The sequence below is a fragment of the Girardinichthys multiradiatus genome, chromosome 2, assembly GCF_021462225.1.
Source record: "Girardinichthys multiradiatus isolate DD_20200921_A chromosome 2, DD_fGirMul_XY1, whole genome shotgun sequence".
In the NCBI taxonomy this organism is placed as follows: Eukaryota; Metazoa; Chordata; class Actinopteri; order Cyprinodontiformes; family Goodeidae; genus Girardinichthys; species Girardinichthys multiradiatus.
Window position 1 is genome coordinate 7,315,517 of NC_061795.1, and position 20,637 is coordinate 7,336,153.

General features: G+C 43.1%; 1 protein-coding gene across 11 annotated transcripts in view; it reads left to right on the plus strand.

Annotated features, from left to right (window-relative positions):
• Positions 1 to 3,981: 3,981 nt before the first annotated feature.
• Positions 3,982 to 20,637, plus strand: part of LOC124856707 (peroxisomal succinyl-coenzyme A thioesterase-like) — a 55,897-nt gene continuing 39,241 nt past the window's right edge. For 2 of the 11 annotated variants that reach the window (XR_007035408.1, XM_047347533.1), the window contains exons 1-4: positions 4,818 to 4,893; positions 15,168 to 15,369; positions 15,459 to 15,558; positions 15,636 to 15,826. Coding sequence is in view for 8 of the 11 variants with exons in the window: in XM_047347533.1 (XP_047203489.1) it covers positions 4,861 to 4,893; positions 15,168 to 15,369; positions 15,459 to 15,558; positions 15,636 to 15,826 (526 nt within the window). In the remaining 3 variants the exon portion in view is untranslated. Of the gene's footprint in view, positions 4,162 to 4,817; positions 4,894 to 5,801; positions 5,856 to 8,545; positions 8,603 to 8,783; positions 8,835 to 15,167; positions 15,370 to 15,458; positions 15,559 to 15,635; positions 15,827 to 20,637 lie in introns of those variants that run through there. The other 9 variants (XR_007035407.1, XR_007035411.1, XM_047347483.1 and 6 more) reach the window with 7 other exon arrangements.

Below are 20,637 nucleotides of genomic sequence, written 5' to 3' on the forward strand. Positions count from 1 at the left end.
CAACCTTCAAATAATCATGTACAGTTATGCACTCAATACTTGGTCAGGAATCCTTTTGCAGAAATGACTGCTTCAATGTGGCGTGGCATGGAGGCAATCAGCCTGTGGCACTGCTAAGGTCTTATGGAGGCCCAGGATGCTTCGATAGCGGCCTTTAGCTCATCCAGAGTGTTGGGTCTTGAGTCTCTCAACGTTCTCTTCACAATATCCCACAGATTCTCTATGGGGTTCAGGTCAGGAGAGTTGGCAGGCCAATTTGACACAGTGATACCATTGTCAGTATACCATTTACCAGTGGTTTTGGCACTGTGAGCAGGTGCCAGGTCGTGCTGAAAAATGAAATCTTCATCTCCATAAAGCTTTTCAGCAGATGGAAGCATGAAGTGCTCCAAAATCTCCTGATAGCTAGCTGCATTGACCCTGCCCTTGGTAAAACACAGTGGACCAACACCAGCAGCTGACACGGTACCCCCAGGCCATCACTGATTGTGGGTACTTGACACTGGACGTCTGGCATTTTGGCATTTCCTTCTCCCCAGTCTTCCTCCAGACTCTGGCACCTTGATTTCCGAATGACATGCAGAATTTGCTTTCATCCGAAAAAAGTACTTTGGACCACTGAGCAACAGTCCAGTGCTGCTTCTCTGTAGCCCAGGTCAGGCGCTTCTGCCGCTGTTTCTGGTTCAAAAGTGGCTTGACCTGGGGAATGCGGCACCTGTAGCCCATTTCCTGCACACGCCTGTGCACGGTGGCTCTGGATGTTTCTACTCCAGACTCAGTCCACTGCTTCCGCAGGTCCCCCAAGGTCTGGAATCGGCCCTTCTCCACAATCTTCCTCAGGGTCCGGTCACCTCTTCTCGTTGTGCAGCGTTTTCTGCCACACTTTTTCCTTCCCGCAGACTTCCCACTGAGGTGCCTTGATACTGCACTGGGAACAGCCTATTCGTTCAGAAATTTCTTTCTGTGTCTTACCCTCTTGCTTGAGGGTGTCAATAGTGGCCTTCTGGACAGCAGTCAGGCAGGCGGTCTTACCCATGATTGGGGTTTTGAGTGATGAACCAGGCTGGGAGTTTTAAAGGCCTCAGGAATCTTTTGCAGGTGTTTAGAGTTAACTCGTTGATTCAGATGATTAGGTTCATAGCTCGTTTAGAGACCCTTTTAATGATATGCTAATTTTGTGAGATAGGAATTTTGGGTTTTCATGAGCTGTATGCCAAAATCATCCGGATTAAGACAATAAAAGACCTGAAATATTTCAGTTAGTGTGCAATAAATCTAAAATATATGAATGTTAAATTTTCATCATTATGGAAAATAATGAACTTTATCACAATATGCTAATATTTTGAGAAGGACCTGTATTGTCCCAATTCCACCGCCATATTGGGCAAGTATTCCCAGGACAATACTTCACAGTTTGAAGAGTTTTTAAATTAAATAATTTAAGCATCCTGATTGCACAACACAGCTAATTCACTGCCACCTTATCATCATTTCCTCCACAGCTGGAGATTTTCCTGGCTCTATTATTGACTCACAATAATTTGCTATGACTGGACTAATTTCTCCGTTATGCCTGGATAACCTAATTTCTTCTTTCAGCTCCACATGTTCACAGCTTTTGGAATCTGTCATCACTGTTGTTGGGCAAATGGTAATGGACTGAACTTATATAGCGCCTTTCCAGTCATACAGACCTCTCAAAGCGCTTTACACTAGAGCCACATTCACCCAATCGCACTCACTAACACTCACACACCGATAAGCAGATCGGTAGGCAACTTGAGGTTTAGTGCCTTGCCCAGGGGCACATCGACATACAGCAGGAGGAAGCTGGAATTGAACCTTCCGATTGCAAGACGACTACTCTTCCTACTGAGCCACAGTCGCCTGGTCAGTCATGGCCAAACATAATCTATAATCTGCTTTTTCACTTTTAAACTGATGATGTACAAATCTATTCGTTAGTTAAACCCAGGGGCTTCTAGTTAATTTTAGAATTCATTTTAAGATTTTAATGTCTGTTTTTAATGCCACAATCAGCCTTGACCAATCTTATCCCACCTTCCGTAAAACATGAGAGGACACTGTGGTCTTCAGTTTCATTGCACCTTAAGGTGCGTTCCAACGTAACCTGAATGACGCGATAGGAGTGAACGATGTTAACCCTATATAATGGGGTCAATTCGCGTCACTTCTATAGCCCTCTTTTCAGCATAGTTGTCACAAGTATGAAACTCACAGCAGTAGCTCAAGGTACATCTATGTTCCTGTAGAAAATGATATTTTGTTCAGAAGTATTTAATTTTCAGGTACATATGTCAGCAAGCCTGATTTCTGGGTCGTCGATCAGCCGTTATTACATAATTATTCAATACGCTACCATGCTACATTCTGTTAGCTCTTGCCTGGTGTATTTTGGCGGTCCTTGTCCATATGTTTAGGCACAAAAAGATTTGGACAGTAAAATTTAGCTGTTTTTCTATTGAGCTGAGATTTATTTACTCGCCGAAGACAGATGGACAAGTGTTCTGCTGCGGGGATCCAGCACCTGTAGTTGGTGTCCTGGAGGCTGATTCGTCCCCCAACGCGGGGCAGCGGATCCTCAAACTGGGTCCTGGAGTAGGTGGTGGTACTCTCCAAACTGGTTCCGTCTCTGGTGAACCCAGGGACGTCGACGCCGGTGCCGTTGTTCAACTTTCCATAAATAAAGTGTTAGGAGATTCAATTTGTGTACTCATGTTAATGCTTAAGTGTGTGAAGTGTATTATTACCAAGCAGTGTTACCAGGTGTGAAATGTAGGATTATCGTACTAGAGACATAAGATTATCGTATTTTGAGGGAAATTATCGTACATTAGTCATTACCAAAATAACAAGTCTGTTGATGTGTTGAATAGCGTCTAACAGGCACTCGCAACTTTGTGGCGTCAGTACGGAATGGATTTATTAACAGCTGCAGCCCCACAGTGCCGGGCTCTGCTTCTTCTTCTTTTCTTTTTTTTCTTTTCGTCAATCATGGGCGGGCGCAGTGGACTATTTAGCCAATCATGGCCGTTGTTCTGAGGCCAACGCATCACGTCACACGTAGGTCACATTTAGAAACGCACGATTGGCTTGGAATTTCCAGCATTTGTTTCCGAATCCGGACACAGATGCCTTCAGGGTTCACAAAAAAACTCCGACAGACTTTGGCGATCGGTTGACAACCGATTACAACCACACATTCACGGAATGGTCAAATTATCGTACATTTGGCCTTTTTTAGGAATATTGATCGTACATCGTACAGAGAGCAAAATTATCGTACAAATACGACAATTATCGTACACCTGTCAACACTGTTACCAAGTGAGGTGTAGAATCTAATTTTCACCGCTGTGAGGCGTAAGTTAAAAAGGTCAGGGACACGTGTCATCACGTGTTTGTTTTATTTTTTTCAGAGATTTATTCAAGAGAAGATATTCAGTGTAAATGTGACTAAATAAATATGTCACAGAGGCTAAAGAGGATCACTGCCTCCGTCAAATTATTCCTCCGAGTTCAGAGAAAGTAAAGCTGCAGTGCTTAACATAAAGCACCGCTCAGGGTTCCTCCATAATGTTCTTCATTTTATGAGGGGTCCTTCTTTGTACAATCATCTGAGGTCCCAGAGAAGTCCCCAGAACAGAGCCAGGGTTCTTTATTTGCTTGTTGAGTTTTTTTAAGTCCTGGCTCAGATGCTGCTACCCCAGCAGATGATGGCAGAAGAGATCACACTCTCCACAGTGTTGGGCATGTTACTTTAAAAAGTAATTAGTTATAGTTACTAGTTACTTCCCCCAAAAAGTAACTGAGTTACTCCACTATAAAACTAACTAGTTAACAGGGTAAGTAATTATTGTTACTTGTAAAATGTGAAGACGATTAACAGATTAAATTCCTATGCCAGATGTGTTTATGCTTGCTTCTTGTGCCATCTAGTGTTCAACGACGGCAACATGTCTGTGGGAGGAGACTATAACTTGCAGTTTGGATCTACTGAACAACTATGTCTCATGGGTTAGCATGCTGCTAGTTTGAAGGTACACACACTGTCGGAGATCAACTACAGCCCCAAACCCGCGAAGAGACACGAACAAAGCCGAAGACCACGGCGCGAGGTGAGCTTCCAACACATAGGTGACTTGTAAAACTTGTGTTCTATTATAGCCTCCATTTACTGCGAAGCACTCTGAGGAAGCCATTCTTTTTTCATGTGTTGTAAAGACGGAGCCGTAGTGGGCTTCTCTCATGGCAACATGCTGAGAAAACCGTATAAAGCAAAGCGTGTCTGTGTGCAGCACCAAGGGGCCGGTTACAGCTGTTTGTTCTCGGGTAGAGCATGAACTTTGGTCCTTCTGCTGTGGTGACCCTTGCTACCTGAGTGGAGATGGCCTGCAGCAGAATGCTGACCTACGCAGCTCATTCATTCCAGTCTTCTCTCTCTTTTAGTACATCCCTATGGAGGACCGATCCTGACAAAATTTTAAATAAAAGCAGAAATATATATATTTTGTTTTTCCTTTTCCTTACACATGCGTTTTCATCAAGAAATGTAAATGTTTTCTTTTTCCTTTTCCTTACACATGCCTTTGTTCTTTAGACATTTCCTCGTCTCTTTTTCCTTTACCGTATGCATTTCTGCTTCATTATGCAAACGAGGAGGGCTGCCTTCTTCTCTCCAGCTCCTCTCCTATTGGTCAATATACAGGAAGGAGGAGGATCCATGTGCAGGCCGAGGGTTTGTCCCAATTCAGGGGCTGGATCCTTCCAAGTCCGTACTTGTGTGCTGATTACGTAACAGCGCCGCGCGTAAGGTCTGTCAGATGCTGCCGACAAATGTGTCCTTTTGCCCGATTTGAAGGATGCGTTGTGAGTATCCTTCGCGGTCCAACTTTTCCCATGATTCATTGCGGGTAGAAGCGGTTTGGTCAAACGGGCAGCCATGGTGGTCCATAGTGGCAAAAGCTGTGAGTAAACAGTGAAAAATTGCCCGGTAGAGATCTGACCGGACTATCGGCACTGAGCTCCTGCTGGCAGTCATCACAGTGAACGTTAAACACAAGTGATTTCTAACAGTTTATGTTAGTGTTATTTTAATGTATTGTGTCATTTGTTCATGTAAGTCGATTTGACATTACAGGTGATATTAGAGTTAACCTGAATAAATGGACGATTTTATGTAATCCTACCGTATCGCTGGAGAGTGTGATTGAGAATAAATAAGCTTTTAAATATTCATTTTTGATGAAGAAATGTGCTATATGTGTTTTGAAAGTATATTTATAATTCAGCTAGCATTATAATTCGTGATTCCAGGTACAGCTGGAGAGAAATACACTTTCAAATGCAAGCAAATCTCAGTAAAGAAGTGAAAAGTTTGAAAGAGCTTGTTTTAGGCATTTGCATAGAAATATTTTAATATGTTCTGCAAATTAAGACAAATGTAAAATAAAATAAAAAAGACTTATTTTACACTGATATTAAGCAAGATGGGGTTTTTTTGTTGTTTTTCTAGGGACAAAGGAGCAGACGGGCCAGTTTATTAAGCTCAGGGGTGAGAACCACCACCTTTTTACTGGAGCTAAAAACTCAGCCACCGTGGCTTGGAGGTACAATAACAACATTCTTTGCAGTCAGTTTCAGTCCAGTTTCAATAACTCCTATCTTTCTAACTTTCATAAATATCCATCCAGTGATTAACATACTTCTTTTGGTTTTCCCTCTTTCCTTTTGTTTGTTTAGGACAATTCTGGAGAAGATGGGCCAACAGGGGAAGGTCACACCCTTGCAGGCCCAAAAAAAAGTGGGACAATATGAAAAAGAAATATAAAGTATGTTCAGAAGTTCTCATGTCATACACAAATAAAAAATATTTCATCAAGTTTAAAGGGCTGGCTGGACCACATCACTAAGATGTAATCAGGAATATGCAGAATTAGAAGATGGTGCTCTCAAAATATGACAGTTATACCCCTCAAACATTAATCACATCTATGATATTATACTTGCCTGCATACAGTAGTCATGTTCTGGTGGTGTGTGTATATATATATATATTATATATAAATAAATAAATAAAGGGAACACTCAAATAACACATCCTAGATCTGAATGAATGAAATATTCTCATTAAATACTTTGTTCTGTACAAAGTTGAATGTGCTGACAACAAAATCAGACAAAAATCATCAATGGAAATCAAATTTATTGACCAATGGAGGCCTGGATTTTGAGTCACACACAAAATTAAAGTGGAAAAACACACTACAGGCTGATCCAACTTTGATGTAATGTCCTTAAAACAAGTCAAAATGAGGCTCAGTATTGTGTGTGGCCTCCATGTGTCTGTATGACCTCCCTACAACGCCTGGGCATGCTCCTGATGAGACGGCGGATGGCTTCCTGAGGGATCTCCTCCCATACCTGGACTAAAGCATCCGCCAACTCCTGGACCGTCTGTGGTGCAACGTGACGTTGGTGGATGGAGTGAGACATGATGTCCCAGATGTGCTCAATCGGATTCAGGTCGGGGGACCGTCGGGCCAGTCCATAGCTTCAATGTCTTCGTCTTGCAGGAACTGCTGACACACTCCAGCCACATGAGGTCTAGCATTGTCCTGCATTAGGAGGAATCCAGGGCCAACCGCACCAGAATATGGTCTCACAAGGGGTCTGAGGATCTCATCTCGGTACCTAATGGCAGTCAGGCTGCCTCTGGTGAGCACACAGAAAGAAATGCCACCCCACACCATTACTGACCCACTGCCAAACCAGTCATGCTGAAGGATGTTGCAGGCAGCAGATCGCTCTCCTCGGTGTCTCCAGACTGTCATGTCTGTCACGTGTGCTCAGTGTGAACCTGCTTTCATCTGTGAAGAGCACAGGGCACCAGTGGCGAATTTGCCAATCCTGGTGTTCTAAGGCAAATGCCAAGAATCCTGCACGGTGTTGGGCTGTGAACACAACCCCCATTTGTGGACGTTGGGCCCTCATACCATCCTCATGGAGTCGGTTTCTAACCGTTTGTGCAGACACATGCACATTTGTGGCCTGCTGGAGGTCATTTTGCAGGACTCTGACAGTGCTCCTCCTTGCAAGGTGGAGGTAGCGGTTCTGCTGCTGGGTTGTTGCCCTCCTACGGCCTCCACCACGTCTCCTGGTGTACTGGCCTGTCTCCTGGTAGCGCCTCCAGGCTCTGGACAACTACGCAAGTGGTCTGTGGTCCCCACCTGCAGAACCACTCCTTTATTGAGTGTGTCTTGCTAATCACCAAAGATTTCCCCCTGTTGTCTATTTCGTTTGCACAACAGCATGTGAAACTGATTGTCAATCAGTGTTGCTTCCTAAGTGGACAGAACATGACTACTGTATGCAGTCAAGTATAATATAGATGTGATTAATGTTTGAGGGGTATAACTGTCATATTTTGTGAGCACCATCTTCTAATTCTGCATTTTCCTGATTACATCTTAGTGATGTGGTCCAGCCAGCAATTTAAACTTGATGACGTGGACAGCAGAAAGAGGAATCACAAATATCTGCAGACCACCTGTGTGATGCTTCGCTCACCGTCCAGAAAGACTAACCACAGGTCTCAGTTGCAGCATCTCATCCATGTCTGTGACCTTGTGAGAGATTTAGCCACACCGCCAGAGACTTTCTGTTCAGAAAGACATCTGCCTCTTTGTTCTGTTCAATAGGTTTTTTCAGGAACCGGTTACTCAGGTTGATCCTGCTGTCACCATTGTAAATACTTGTACATAGTTTTATTTTATGCCTTTTGTCTTGTAATCTTGATCTGTTTGAATGTTGTTTTTTTCCACATTCTGTTTAAAATGCTATTTGTAATTTTCAAAATAAACTGTGTTTAGAAATTTAAATGAAGTTGATGTATTGTTAGGTCAAATGAAAATAAAATACATTGGTGACAAAAACAATATTGAAATTTATTAGAACAGCTTAAAACTTTAAGAAACTACCTGAACAAAACTTAATATTATTTATTATATAGCACCTTATTTCGGTAGCATTCTTTCTAAGATGCAAAACAGTCTGTCCATTCTCTGTTTTCCATTCTCTGTGCCCTCATGTCCTCCCTGATCAACTCCATCATCTCTGTCCCTCTTTTTTTTCTGACCCCTTCCTGCTGGCTCACTGTCTTCCTTCTCCATCTGGTTGCCCACTGCTCCGCTTGGCCCTGGAGTGTCCTCAGGGATGGAGGCAATCAGGACAGGAGGCGTTGTGGAAGACCTCAGTCCCAACACCTCATCCATAAGGACAAACCAGGGCCAAGTAGCAGCAGTGGGCTTTTCACTGACTCCCTCTCCTGACCCTGGATACTTGCAATCCTAAAGTTAGAAGGAAGAAAAAAAGAGTTGACTAAACAGAGAAACCAATAAGACTTTTAGAAATATTTTTTATTTGTGTATGACATGAGAACTTCTGAACATACTTTATATTTCTTTTTCATATTGTCCCACTTTTTTTTGGGCCTGCAAGGGTGTGACCTTCCCCTGTTGGCCCATCTTCTCCAGAATTGTCCTAAACAAACAAAAGGAAAGAGGGAAAACCAAAAGAAGTATGTTAATCACTGGATGGATATTTATGAAAGTTAGAAAGATAGGAGTTATTGAAACTGGACTGAAACTGACTGCAAAGAATGTTGTTATTGTACCTCCAAGCCACGGTGGCTGAGTTTTTAGCTCCAGTAAAAAGGTGGTGGTTCTCACCCCTGAGCTTAATAAACTGGCCCGTCTGCTCCTTTGTCCCTAGAAAAACAACAAAAAAACCCCATCTTGCTTAATATCAGTGTAAAATAAGTCTTTTTTATTTTATTTTACATTTGTCTTAATTTGCAGAACATATTAAAATATTTCTATGCAAATGCCTAAAACAAGCTCTTTCAAACTTTTCACTTCTTTACTGAGATTTGCTTGCATTTGAAAGTGTATTTCTCTCCAGCTGTACCTGGAATCACGAATTATAATGCTAGCTGAATTATAAATATACTTTCAAAACACATATAGCACATTTCTTCATCAAAAATGAATATTTAAAAGCTTATTTATTCTCAATCACACTCTCCAGCGATACGGTAGGATTACATAAAATCGTCCATTTACTCAGGTTAACTCTAATATCACCTGTAATGTCAAATCGACTTACATGAACAAATGACACAATACATTAAAATAACACTAACATAAACTGTTAGAAATCACTTGTGTTTACCGTGTGCAGAAATGCATACGGTAAAGGAAAAAGAGAGATGAGGAAATGCCAAAAGAACAAAGGCATGTGTAAGGAAAAGGAAAAACAAAATATATATATTTCTGCTTTTATTTTTAATTTTGTCAGAATCGGTCCTCCATACAGCACAGCTTCACGGATCAGAAATGACTGCACACTTTAGGCACATCTTTGGGACAAAGTTTTAGTTGAAAACTTAATAAGAAGAAAACCGTTATATATTTTTTTTAAGTTATTCAAAAATAGCTCAAAACAGGAGTATCTATTTTAATCAGTCATGGTAGAAAAAGGCATTATTATGATTCTAATATTATTATTATTATTATCATCATTGGTCTTTACAAAGATGGTAAATCTTTTCACCAGTCTGAAACCTCCGGAACATCCTAACTCTCATTACCACACACAGAAGGTCTGCTGCATTACAAGATGTTTGTTTAAAGCGGGGCTTTCTGGAAAATAAGACCAAATGTGTGTGCACCTTTCTAGATTTCTTTTTTCCCTTCTGTTGTTACTCAGACTGCATGACCTGCTCTTAGTATCTCAGTGAATTCCAGCTTGGTACCATGATAGATGCTACCTCTGCAATAGTTTTAGTGATGAAATTTTAGCACCACTAAATATTCCACAGTCAACTGTTAGTGGAAGAGGTTGGGAATGACAACAACTCAGCCATGAAGTGGTAGATCACGTAAATCATAGAGAGGGGTCAGAGGATCCTGAGGCACAGAGTGCACTGAGGTCAACCAAACGTTCTGCAAAGTCAACAGCTACAGACCTTCAATCATCAAATGACCTTTAAATTAGCTCAATAACTGTGAGTCAGGAGCTTCATGGAAGGATTTTTGCTGTCCAAGCAGCTGCATGCAAGCTTTACATCAATAAGTGCAATGCAAAGCATCAGATTTAGTGGTGTAAAACCCACTAGAGCTGTGGAGACATGTTCTCTGGAGTGTTGAATCATGCTTCTTTTTCTGTCAACCCAGTGAGTCATTCTCAGTTTGGCAGCGGCCAGGAAATTATACTTGCCTGACTACTTTGTGTCAAATGTACATGTCCTTCTCAAAATATTAGCATATTGTGATAAAGTTCATTATTTTCCATAATGTCATGATGAAAATTTAACATTCATATATTTTAGATTCATTGCACACTAACTGAAATATTTCAGGTCTTTTATTGTCTTAATACGGATGATTTTGGCATACAGCTCATGAAAACCCAAAATTCCTATCTCACAAAATTAGCATATTTCATCCGACCAATAAAAGAAAAGTGTTTTTAATACAAAAAACGTCAACCTTCAAATAATCATGTACAGTTATGCACTCAATACTTGGTCGGGAATCCTTTTGCAGAAATGACTGCTTCAATGCGGCGTGGCATGGAGGCAATCAGCCTGTGGCACTGCTGAGGTCTTATGGAGGCCCAGGATGCTTCAATAGCAGCCTTTAGCTCATCCAGAGTGTTGGGTCTTGAGTCTCTCAATGTTCTCTTCACAATATCCCACAGATTCTCTATGGGGTTCAGGTCAGGAGAGTTGGCAGGCCAATTGAGCACAGTGATACCATGGTCAGTAAACAATTTACCAGTGGTTTTGGCACTGTGAGCAGGTGCCAGGTCGTGCTGAAAAATTAAATCTTCATCTCCATAAAGCTTTTCAGCAGATGGAAGCATGAAGTGCTCCAAAATCTCCTGATAGCTAGCTGCATTGACCCTGCCCTTGATAAAACACAGTGGACCAACACCAGCAGCTGACACGGCACCCTAGACCATCACTGACTGTGGGTACTTGACACTGGACTTCTGGCATTTTGGCATTTCCTTCTTCCCAGTCTTCCTCCAGACTCTGGCACCTTGATTTCCGAATGACATGCAGAATTTGCTTTCATCCGAAAAAAGTACTTTGGACCACTGAGCAACAGTCCAGTGCTGCTTCTCTGTAGCCCAGGTCAGGCGCTTCTGCCGCTGTTTCTGGTGGCTCTGGATGTTTCTACTCCAGACTCAGTCCACTGCTTCCGCAGGTCCCCCAAGGTCTGGAATCGGCCCTTCTCCACAATCTTCCTCAGGGTCCGGTCACCTCTTCTCGTTGTGCAGCGTTTTCTGCCAAAATTTTTTGCCTTGATACAGCACTCTGGGAACAGCCTATTCGTTCAGAAATTTCTTTCTGTGTCTTACCCTCTTGCTTGAGGGTGTCAATAGTGGCCTTCTGGACAGCAGTCAGGTCGGCAGTCTTACCCATGATTGGGGTTTTGAGTGATGAACCAGGCTGGGAGTTTTAAAGGCCTCAGGAATCTTTTGCAGGTGTTTAGAGTTAACTCGTTGATTCAGATGATTAGGTTCATAGCTCATTTAGAGACCCTTTTAATGATATGCTAATTTTGTGAGATAGGAATTTTGGGTTTTCATGAGCTGTATGCCAAAATCATCCATATTAAGACAATAAAAGACCTGAAATATTTCAGTTAGTGTGCAATGAATCTAAAATATATGAATGTTAAATTTTCATCATGACATTATGGAAAATAATGAACTTTATCACAATATGCTAATATTTTGAGAAGGACCTGTAAGGTTTTGAGGATGCAGCATTATGATGTGGAACTGCATTTTAGGAGTTGGGCTCTAACTCTTAGTTACAGTAAAATGAACTTTTAGTGCTTCAGCATACCATGAGATTTTGGACAATTTCATGATACCACCTCTTTGGTCCCTACCAGTTTTAAAATGACCAGCACACTGAGCAAGGTCCATACAAACATGGATGAAGGGGTTTGGTGTGAAAAACTGGTCTGCACAGAGTCATGTCTTCACCTTATTTGGGATGAAATAAAGAGGAGACTGTTAGCCAGGCCTTTTTGCCCAACATCAGTGTCTGTGCTCATGAATGTTCTTCTGGAAACATTTTCAGATATTTCAAACAGACTCATAAACCTTGTGAAAAGCCTCCCCAGAAGAGTTGAAGCTTTTATAGCTACATATAGTGGGCTGACACCATATTTAACACTGTGGATCAAGAATGGAACATAACAAAAGTTCATATGTGTGTGAAGACAGACAACTGAATACTTTTGGCATTGTAGTGTACATAGTCTCTCCAGTTTGTACTGGGTCTTCGTTGGGGTCTACTCCCAGTAGAAGGTATCCAAAAAGCCTCAAAATGGATGTGCCTTGGAAGTCTTCTGATCAGATTTCTGAACCGCCTCAACTGTTCGCCATGTTGCGTTGGTGGAAGTAGGCGGACCGGGTGGTGTTGTTAATGTGGCAATGAATAGATAGAATGCTGTCATGATTCAGAATCAGATCTGAAATATCAGAAGCAGAAGGAAGTTGGAAGGTTTTTATTGGTTGAATGAAGGGGCTGAGGAATATTAGAGGAGATAAACTGCAGAAGGTGTGAGGGGTCAGCTTTTGGTGGATTTTGGCTATTTTCTCAGTGAAACATTTCAGAAATACATTCCAGTGTTTAGAGGAGTAGAAGTAGGTGAGAGGATCAGGAGGTAACAATGTGTTGTTGACCAATGAAAACAGAGCTTTAGTATTTCCAACAGCAGCAGAGCAATTTACAAAAGTTACACCTGAGCAGCCGACCTGGTCTAGAATATGACCTTTGGAATGAGTGAAAAATCAACATGCTGTTGAAACCCAAAGCTGTCCAAACAAGATGTAAAATCCTTTGTAAGGGAATGATTGATATTGTCCATATGTATATTTAAATAACCCAGCAGAACTATATTAGGGGCAAGTGAACAGATGTGGGTGAGAAAGGCAAAAATTTAATTAATAAAATCCTTGCTGAGCATAGGTGGGCGATAAATGGTTGCTATAATAGTTGCAATCGGTCTGTTTTTGTTGCTGGTTGAATGGGACTCAGAGTTATAAACAAACCCAGGCGGAGAAGACTCGTTTAGCTGGGAGAACTCATTTGCATGCAGCCCCATTTCTGTGAGGCACAGAAAGTCATAGTTGTAGTTGGGGCTGAAACAATTAACTGGAGCATACAGACTCTAAAACATGCCCTTTGCTGAAAGAACAACCCTCTTAGTGCAGTAATTGGGCCAAAATTGTACAAGAAATATCTACATTTTAAGATGTAATACCCTCTTTGTCTGTAAAGATGCTCTATTCAGAACTCCTGAAGTGGCATAGTTTTAGCTTAACCTGTTTCAAATACTGTAAAAAACCTCTTTTCAAGCACCTTTTACTATCCTATTTTTAATCGATTAATCAAAAAAATAGTCGACAAATTAATCGATTAGCAAAATAATTGTTAGTTGCCACCCTACTTGTAGTAAAGAAGGAGGTCCTGGAGGAGCTGCCCCTTTCCCGTCAGAGAACTGATGTTGAGTAATCAAAATTTGACATTACAGCACTTGTTGGTGAGGCTAACGTTATCCGACCTGGTTAGGTTAGCTAAGACACTGCGGTCAACTTTCCTACTGGAGTTTCTTTGTGGATGGCAATTTGTGGACCAGAAGGATTGTATGGCAGTGGAATCAATAATATGGTAACTTTGCTGGGACCCACGATGGATGTATTTCCAACAAGGGGGACAGACAAGGTCCGGGAAGAGACAGAGAATTGGAGGTGCATCAGATGAGTGGAGACGAAGTTGGAGAAGCTCAACAGTGGTGTACTGAAGTAAAGCAGATGATGAATTTAAGATGATGAACAAAATGGTCCAGACTATAAAAAAGGCGCACAAACAGATGGTTGATCTTCATGATATCGGTTCAGAATACAAAACAGACAAAAAGTCCCGGAAAACTGCAGCAGCAAAACACGCCAGCTTTCACTCCCAGGAAGCACAGGAATCAATATCAACAATATTATTGATGGATTGCAGAGTACTTCCTTGTGCTGCTGACTCTTTTCAATCTAACGATGGTTCTCCAAACAAGAGCTCATTTTCCCCCTCGTTTTGCAAGCACGAAGTGTTTGCTCGTGTTATTGAGTTTCAAAGAACATACCGCCTGCCAGTACTGTGGAGGACAAATTACATCATCTTCACGTTGTCGTGTAGACGTGTTAACGGATTGTTGTCATGTAAACATGGCCTCAGTCTTTTATTTTCTTTTACTTATTGTTTTTAGCTGTTTGTTTCCTTCTTTTTTGTTTTTATTGTAGGTGTTTGTGTCTTATTGGTAATTTATTATTATTATTTTTTCCATTAAAATTTTATGGTGTACAGTTGATTTGTTAAACATGCATACACACATGTGCGCATACACACACACACCACTTTCTTCATATGCTATGCCTGAAATGGCAGTATAGGACAAATGGGGAAGAAAAGGCCTAAAAAACAGATGTGTAGCCACAACTCACAACAGCATATCTGGTGTAACCCAAACGCAGCATATCAGCACAAACTCACCAATACACAACTGACAAGCATGGTGTTGGAAGGTTAATGATTTGGGCAGTCACACGACTCTGGGCACTTGTCTGCATACTAAACTACTTTGCAGTCGTGTGTGATCTATTAGTCATTGCTATTAAGCAATGATGCCATTGATCCAAAATTCCTCCATAATAATGTGAGAAAATGATAAAGCAGCAAAGGACTACTTTATATTACTGCTGTTAAAGGTGGTTCTACAAGCCTTTGAATCATGTACTTAGTTTTTCCCACATAGGTTTTCAATTTTGAATAAAAGTCATGACAGGGTGGAATGTTCTTTGTACATGTGAAGTTAGAATAAAATAATTGTTGATCCTGGTTAAGATTAGATCGTTTTAAATATGCCACTGAACCTTAAAACTAAGACTTCATTACATAATAGAAAAAGTAACAATAGAAAGACACACAAAAAATTAGGTAAGATAAATTTAAAATGAATCCAGTGTATACAGAGTGTTACAGCTTCTGTTTTCAATCCTGTTGTTACCAGTTCAAGATGGATAACAAGCAGTGTTGTGTGACACTGTCGGTCCAGCCCTCCAGGGGACTTGTGGATGAGAAGTTTGTTGTTCTGGTCCAAAACACCCTCCCTAGTTCCCTGTTGACCATCCACGCCCTCCATCGGTGTGAAGACGCACACAGCTGGCATGCATTCGCCCACTACACGTCTGATGCCACCGGGGCTGTAAACGGTGTGTGGATCTTAATCCAGACGTAACACACACAGCCATTTAACAACAGATGCTGCCAGTGTTTCACTTTTTTGCCCACCTCTTCACAGTTTCAGAAGATTGCAGTATGAGTGGGACATATTCAGGAGTTGAAGCCATGGGTTTATTATGGAGCCTCAAACCAGTTCCTGGCAGCAAACCAGGGCTCAGGTTGGTCAGTCATGCAACTGCTGCCTGTCCATGCAGATCACCACCAATATTATGGCTGACTCTCCCTTTACCCACAGGATGAGAAAGAAGAATGTCCAGGCCCCCATGGTGGTCACAATCTCTGTTTACAAGGGTCACCTGACAGAGGACTTTGGGGATCGAGTGCCACTGGCCAGTGTAGAGGTGGAGCGCTGGTACATGGCGCCTGGTGTCCGAAGGATCCCAGTCACAGAGGATGGGCTCACAGCAACCCTCTTTCTGCCTTCAGGTAGGACCAGAAACCTGTCTAGTTGGACTAGAGGAAGCACAGTTGGTAAAAACATGATTCATATCTCTTGAACTTTTTCCTATTTTATTTGTGCCACATCTTTAATGCATTATGACTCTGTGACAGACCACCAACAGAAAGCAGCCCATAATGATCCATAAGTGTAAATTATTATTTTATATAAAAAAGACATATCTCCCTATATCATAACCTATAATCCCATGCAGACGTACACCCATCTGGAACAACCCTGTCATCCTACAAAAAATAACGTGATAAATTTTCCATATTGGAAGAGTAAAGGAATTGAATACCTGGAACATATATTTGAAGGAATTCAGTTCATCCCATTTAAACAGATTAATTATACAATACGGGATGGACAAGAATACATTTTTAGAATATCAACAAATTAAATCTATTATGAAAAATAAATTTAGACTTAAAAACTTTGGGTTACAAATGCCGTCAAGTGTACCTGAGTTCCTAAAACTCAACCCCCCCTAAATTAATATGTAAAATATACAGGACACTGTCTTATATAGATGAATAAATTTCCCTTCCTATTACGAAATGGGAGGTGGACTTATCAGTTAACTTTGACCAAACATTCTGCTCTCAGATATGTTCCAGAACTTTTAAACTGACTAGTAACCCCAGTTTGCAATTAATACAATATAAAGTCCTTCATAGAGTATACTATACAGGTCATCGGATGTTCAGGATGGGCTTGGCACCTTCTACTTGCTTACACTGCACAAGCAATACACCAGACAATTACATCCATGCACTATGGTTATGTACACCCGTTCAGAGGTTCTGGTGCCTGATATGTGAAGACTTATCAAAGTGTCTGAGGTGTAATATTTAACTCTCCCCTTCAGTTTGCTTGTTGGGCAACTTAGATGATGTCACCATAGAGACAAATTCAGTTAACATGGTTTTCACTGCCTTATGCATCGCTAAGAAAACTATCCTCATGAACTGGGACAATAAAAACCTTCTTAATATTAATCAGTATAGACATTTTCTGTTGGATTATATAAGCCTTGAGACAGCTTCTGCCTCCACGTCAGATCAAACTCTCTGGGCTCCTTTAATCGGCTCCATCACCTAGTGGGGGTGGGGCGCCCTTGGCTTCATCCTGTGGGGCATTGTGGTGGATTCGGGGGGGTGTCTGTGTTGGGGCATTTGGGGTGTCCCTGGGCTGGGATTGCTGGGGGGTCTGGCGCGGGGGGCTCCGGCCCCGGCCGGCGTGGGGCTTTGGTGGCTCTCGGGGAAGACATCTGGTAGCTGCATGCGATGCTTTTGGGGGGCCTGCGCCGATGGACATAGGTCACTGGCCTGGTGGCCGTGCTGCTCCTGGGTGGGTCAGGGGTGGGTTTGGGTGTTCGGGGGGTTCTGGCGGGTATGTCGCTGGGGTTTTGGGCTGGTGCCGGCCCTGGCTCGGGGGCCTTTGGTGCATCGGTGGGCATAGGGGCCTCCGAAACTGGCGGGTAGGTCCCATCTCAGTGCAGGTGCTCCTTCCTTCAAGGAGCACATTCTGCTGGTGAGGCGGAGGGTCTGCAGGAGGGGGTGGGGTGGGGTCAACCTGGGTGTCCAATGTCTTATGTGCTCTGGGAGTTGTTCGAATGTTGGGGTGGGTGTAGGTTTCCTTCTGGGGTGGGGATGGGTGGTTGGCCTTGGATGGGTGTGGGCGTCGTTTGGTCTTTGGTGGTTCCGGCTCGGTTTCTGTTTCCTTGTCTTGGTTCTGGTTACTGACGCCAGTCCCTTTTCTGTCTGGGGGAGGGGGTTCTGAGGTGTCTGCATGGTTCGAATGTGCGGGCTGGCCAGGGTTGGTCTCGGGGTGTACTGGTCTCGGCTTCCGGATGGGTTTTGGTTTTGGCTCTGTGGGCTCGCTTGCCTTTTGTGGGCCTCGGGGTGGGTCTTCTTGCAGGGCTGCTTCTGGCAGGGGTATGGGTGTCGGGCATGTTCTAGGACCTGGATGCTGCGGGTCTTCTTTTTGTGGGGTGCACTTTCGCAGGGGGGCTTTGTTTTTGGGGGGCTGGTGGGGGCACATTTGCGCAGTGTGAGTTTTGTGTCCAGGTTTTGCTTTGGGAGGTCTTTGCTGCATTCCGTTCTCCGCTGTATGGCGTGCTGTGGTGTTGGGGCGGTAGTCCTGTGCGCGGCGGCTCTGACCTCCGGGCGTGGGTGCAGCAGGCCGGGTGTCGCTGAGCTCTGCGCTTGCATCAGGCTTCTCGGCCTCGTACTGGGGTGGGGTTTGCTCATTTGCTGGATGGTTCCTGGTGGGTTGTGTGTGGTTGGGATTAGTAGTCTTCGCCGGGTGGGGTAGCATTGCGCGGGGCCCTTGGTGGGGGCAGTATGCAGTGGGGTGCTTGGAGCAGGGCTGTGTGTGGAGCTTGCACTGTGTGGCTGTGGCTTCATTTGCTATTCGGAAATGGAGCTCACCTGCGGTGGTGTGCCCCTGTGCTGTAGGGAGGGTATTCATGGCATTTGGTTCGGGGGCATGTGTTCGATATCTGTGTCCTGGTTGGGGGTGGCCCTGTGGGGAAATTTATGCTGGGGTTCATTGTGGGTGGGCGGTTCAAGGGGTTAGGATCGGAATTCATTGGGGGGTTGGGACTGTTTCATCCTCTGGGGGCTCTGGTTGGCGAGCTAGTTTGGACCATGTAGACCCCTCTTTAGTACATGGCCCCCTCTCTGGATGAGGATGGGGTTCATTGGAGACTGGGGTCGGGGCGTCAGGGTCCCAGCCGGGGTCGCTTAGGTTCAGGCACCAGCCCAGGCTAGCACAGGTTCAGGTGCTGGGGCGGTCTGGCGGGAACTGCTCGGGCGATGGCTGTCGGTAGGGCCTGTGGGCTTGTCGCTGCAGCTCCCTGGGGCTTCTGCACTGTGGCTGCTGGGTGGTTCCCCTGGGACTCTCCCCTGCTCTTCTCTGGGGGGGTTACGGTGCTTTGTGGGGCCTTTGGATGTCTATGGCTCGGATCTCTATATGGGGTTCTATATTGGGCTGCACCTCTCACTAAGTACATTTTACATTCATAAGTACCGTGTACTATTTTGTAAAAAAAAAACAGCTACAGGTGTATAAGCAAGCAGGGTGTAATCTTGTATTCTCTTCATCCTTCTTTCTCTCCTCCACTCTTTCCTCCTTTTCTCCCCTTTTTCCCTTTTGCCTCATCTCTCTCTTTTTTGAGCTTCTTTTTTCGTTTTCTTTTCAGTCTCCGTGTCTGTAACAATTGAAATATTCCCAAAGAAGTTTATAATAAATATTCTTTTATAAATATCAAGCAGAGCTTTAAAGCATTAGCTGTGATGCTCCGCTTGTGAAAGTACATCTGTTGGGTAATTTCTTTGCACTCAGACAACAATTCTGAGCGCTACTCTGCTGGACAGGACACGGTTTAAAAAAAAGAAAAAGGAAATTGATTTCTTGACTTTCTAATCATAAGCAATTATTTATGTAATGTAAAAGAAGATAAGTGGAGAGTGGAGTAGACAATGGCGCGACACGAGGGTGAAGAGGATCACTGGGAACGTTTGGGAAACTGCATCCAAATCTGGAACTGTGGTCCCTTGTCCTGCAGAGCCGTCAACATAAAACTATGAAAAATGGAAAAAAGTAAAGAATTCACTCTACACTAAGTTAGGTGTACATGAAAAGCCAATATTGGGAAATGTGTATGTTTTATGTTCAAGGAAAAGTGAAAGAGCGTGTTTGATCGTTAAGAGGTACTGTACTAAAATATTTTTCTTACAAACTGTTTATAATTAATGCCTACATTTACTTAAAATGTCAAAAACTACATTTTATATTCCACATACCTGTTAAACTCCTTATTTTCACTTTTGTCCGCCACAAACGGATAACAGCTAATGGAAACTCCCAGAGTGCCAGGCTGAGATCAGGCAGCGGTTAGTGGGGAAGTCCCAGTCCAACTAACCAGCTTATGCCTGGTTCACACAGCAATATTTTGAATTTGTCAGCGGTTTTTCAAAACCTGAGAGATCCCACCGGTGATCATAGGTATAACAGGTTTGTGCCTATAGTGTGTGGTGTCCAGCACACAAACAGATTTCACTTAAACATTCAGATGGGAAATCTCGCAAAACCTCTCGAGATCAAACGTGAGTTCAGAGTAATTCCCTTTTGTGTTTTTGTCATGTCGCTTTCTGATTGGCTACATGTCACATTCAACAGGCTGCGTGCTCATTCGTCCTTAGGGAACAACCCACACAGTAGGATATTGGGCCAAGACAATCCAACATGTTAAGTATCCCTGATTTGAGGTCGGAGCGGTCTCGACAACTTTCCGAGCAGAGTAGATCACTCTTAACACTCCACACACAGCAGGATTATTTCATAAGATTATCTTAATAGCCATCCTAATGATCGGGGCATGTCGGAAGCGGAAGATTGGGTCAAAGATTGGCATAAAAATCCTGTCATTTGAACCGGGCATTAGTAGCCAGTCTGGTCTGCAAGTGGTGCTCTGCTGCTTCAACAACTCTGAAACCACATTTCATTGTAGGTTTAAAATCCTGATTAACTAACTGCACAGGTAGTTTTGTGGTATGCTTTCCTGCTTAAAAACATCTTAAAACTACTTTTTGTGACAAATTAATGGATTGAAAAACTATACGTTTGTACACTCACGTGTGCCACTACCGCTCCTCGTGGCGCAACGCTATTGCTGCACATAACCCCACCCCTTTAACAATCCCAGGTAAATTGCAAAGACCTATCTTTGACCAGGACCTCCTACCCACAAAAGTAAGGCCAAATTTGTTTTGAAATGCCTCCCTGGGCT